Source organism: Macadamia integrifolia, chromosome 2 (assembly GCF_013358625.1).
Source record: "Macadamia integrifolia cultivar HAES 741 chromosome 2, SCU_Mint_v3, whole genome shotgun sequence".
NCBI classification, from domain to species: domain Eukaryota; kingdom Viridiplantae; phylum Streptophyta; class Magnoliopsida; order Proteales; family Proteaceae; genus Macadamia; species Macadamia integrifolia.
In genome coordinates, this window is record NC_056558.1 from 37,562,442 (window position 1) to 37,563,251 (window position 810).

The 810-nt window shown below is 38.6% G+C and overlaps 1 protein-coding gene across 1 annotated transcript in view; it reads right to left on the reverse strand.

The window, feature by feature from the left end:
- LOC122071033 (protein-tyrosine-phosphatase IBR5-like) overlaps positions 1-684 on the reverse strand; it is a 9,955-nt gene extending 9,271 nt beyond the window's left edge. The window contains exon 1 of the mRNA XM_042635302.1: positions 185-684. Within this exon, the coding sequence (XP_042491236.1) occupies positions 185-421 (237 nt within the window). The 5' untranslated portion in view covers positions 422-684. The remainder of the gene's footprint in view (positions 1-184) is intronic.
- Positions 685-810: the final 126 nt, after the last annotated feature.

An 810-nucleotide genomic window follows, 5' to 3' on the forward strand; every position in this document is an offset into this window, starting at 1 on the left:
GGGGGTCAGGGGGTTACCAAAACTTAGAATTGTTGTTTCAGATTTAAAACTTCAGTGATTTTAGATCGAAAGCGAATTCGCAAATGAAAGGACTAGTTGCCGCAACATTAAGTTTATTTGACATAACTTAATCTTATAATCACAGAAAAAGGTTTTCAAAATCTATGAAATGAAGAAAACTCACGTTGAGCACACGAGAGATCCCTTGAGTCTTGAGAAGTTCAGCTCGAGATGCGTTATCGTAGCTACCCAAGTAGAGAAAGTCCGGCAAGATCTCCGAAGGGAAAGCACTGGTTTGAAATCCTACTTTCTCAGATGAAAACGGGATTCGATGACCACAAATCCCACAAACTTCCCCTTCTTCATATTTGTGATAATGCCCACAAACCCCACATGGGTTTTCCCTCTCCCTCTTCCTCATGATTAATCACAAATTTTTTTTTACAGAAACGACGAACCCTTTATTGATCGATAGCCCAGAAGCTATTGTTTCATCTATGCTCGAAGGATTGGGATGCCGAGGAAAACTATGAAAGTTTGTGAGGAAATACGGATGAAATTTGGAATTGGAAAGGTGTCTGGAAACTCCAATCTGTTGCACTGATGACCGGCGTTTCGGATTGGAACAACTCCTTAAATCGATGGCTCGAACCCACATGCATATAACTTATTAGATTTTTGTATCATTAGAGTTGTCCTTTTATTCTACCAAAAAAAAAAAAAGAGAGAGTTGTCCTTTTATGGGATATATATCCTAATATCATTAGAGTGTGGGAAGTCATTCCCACGCCAACCTTTTTTTTTTTTTTT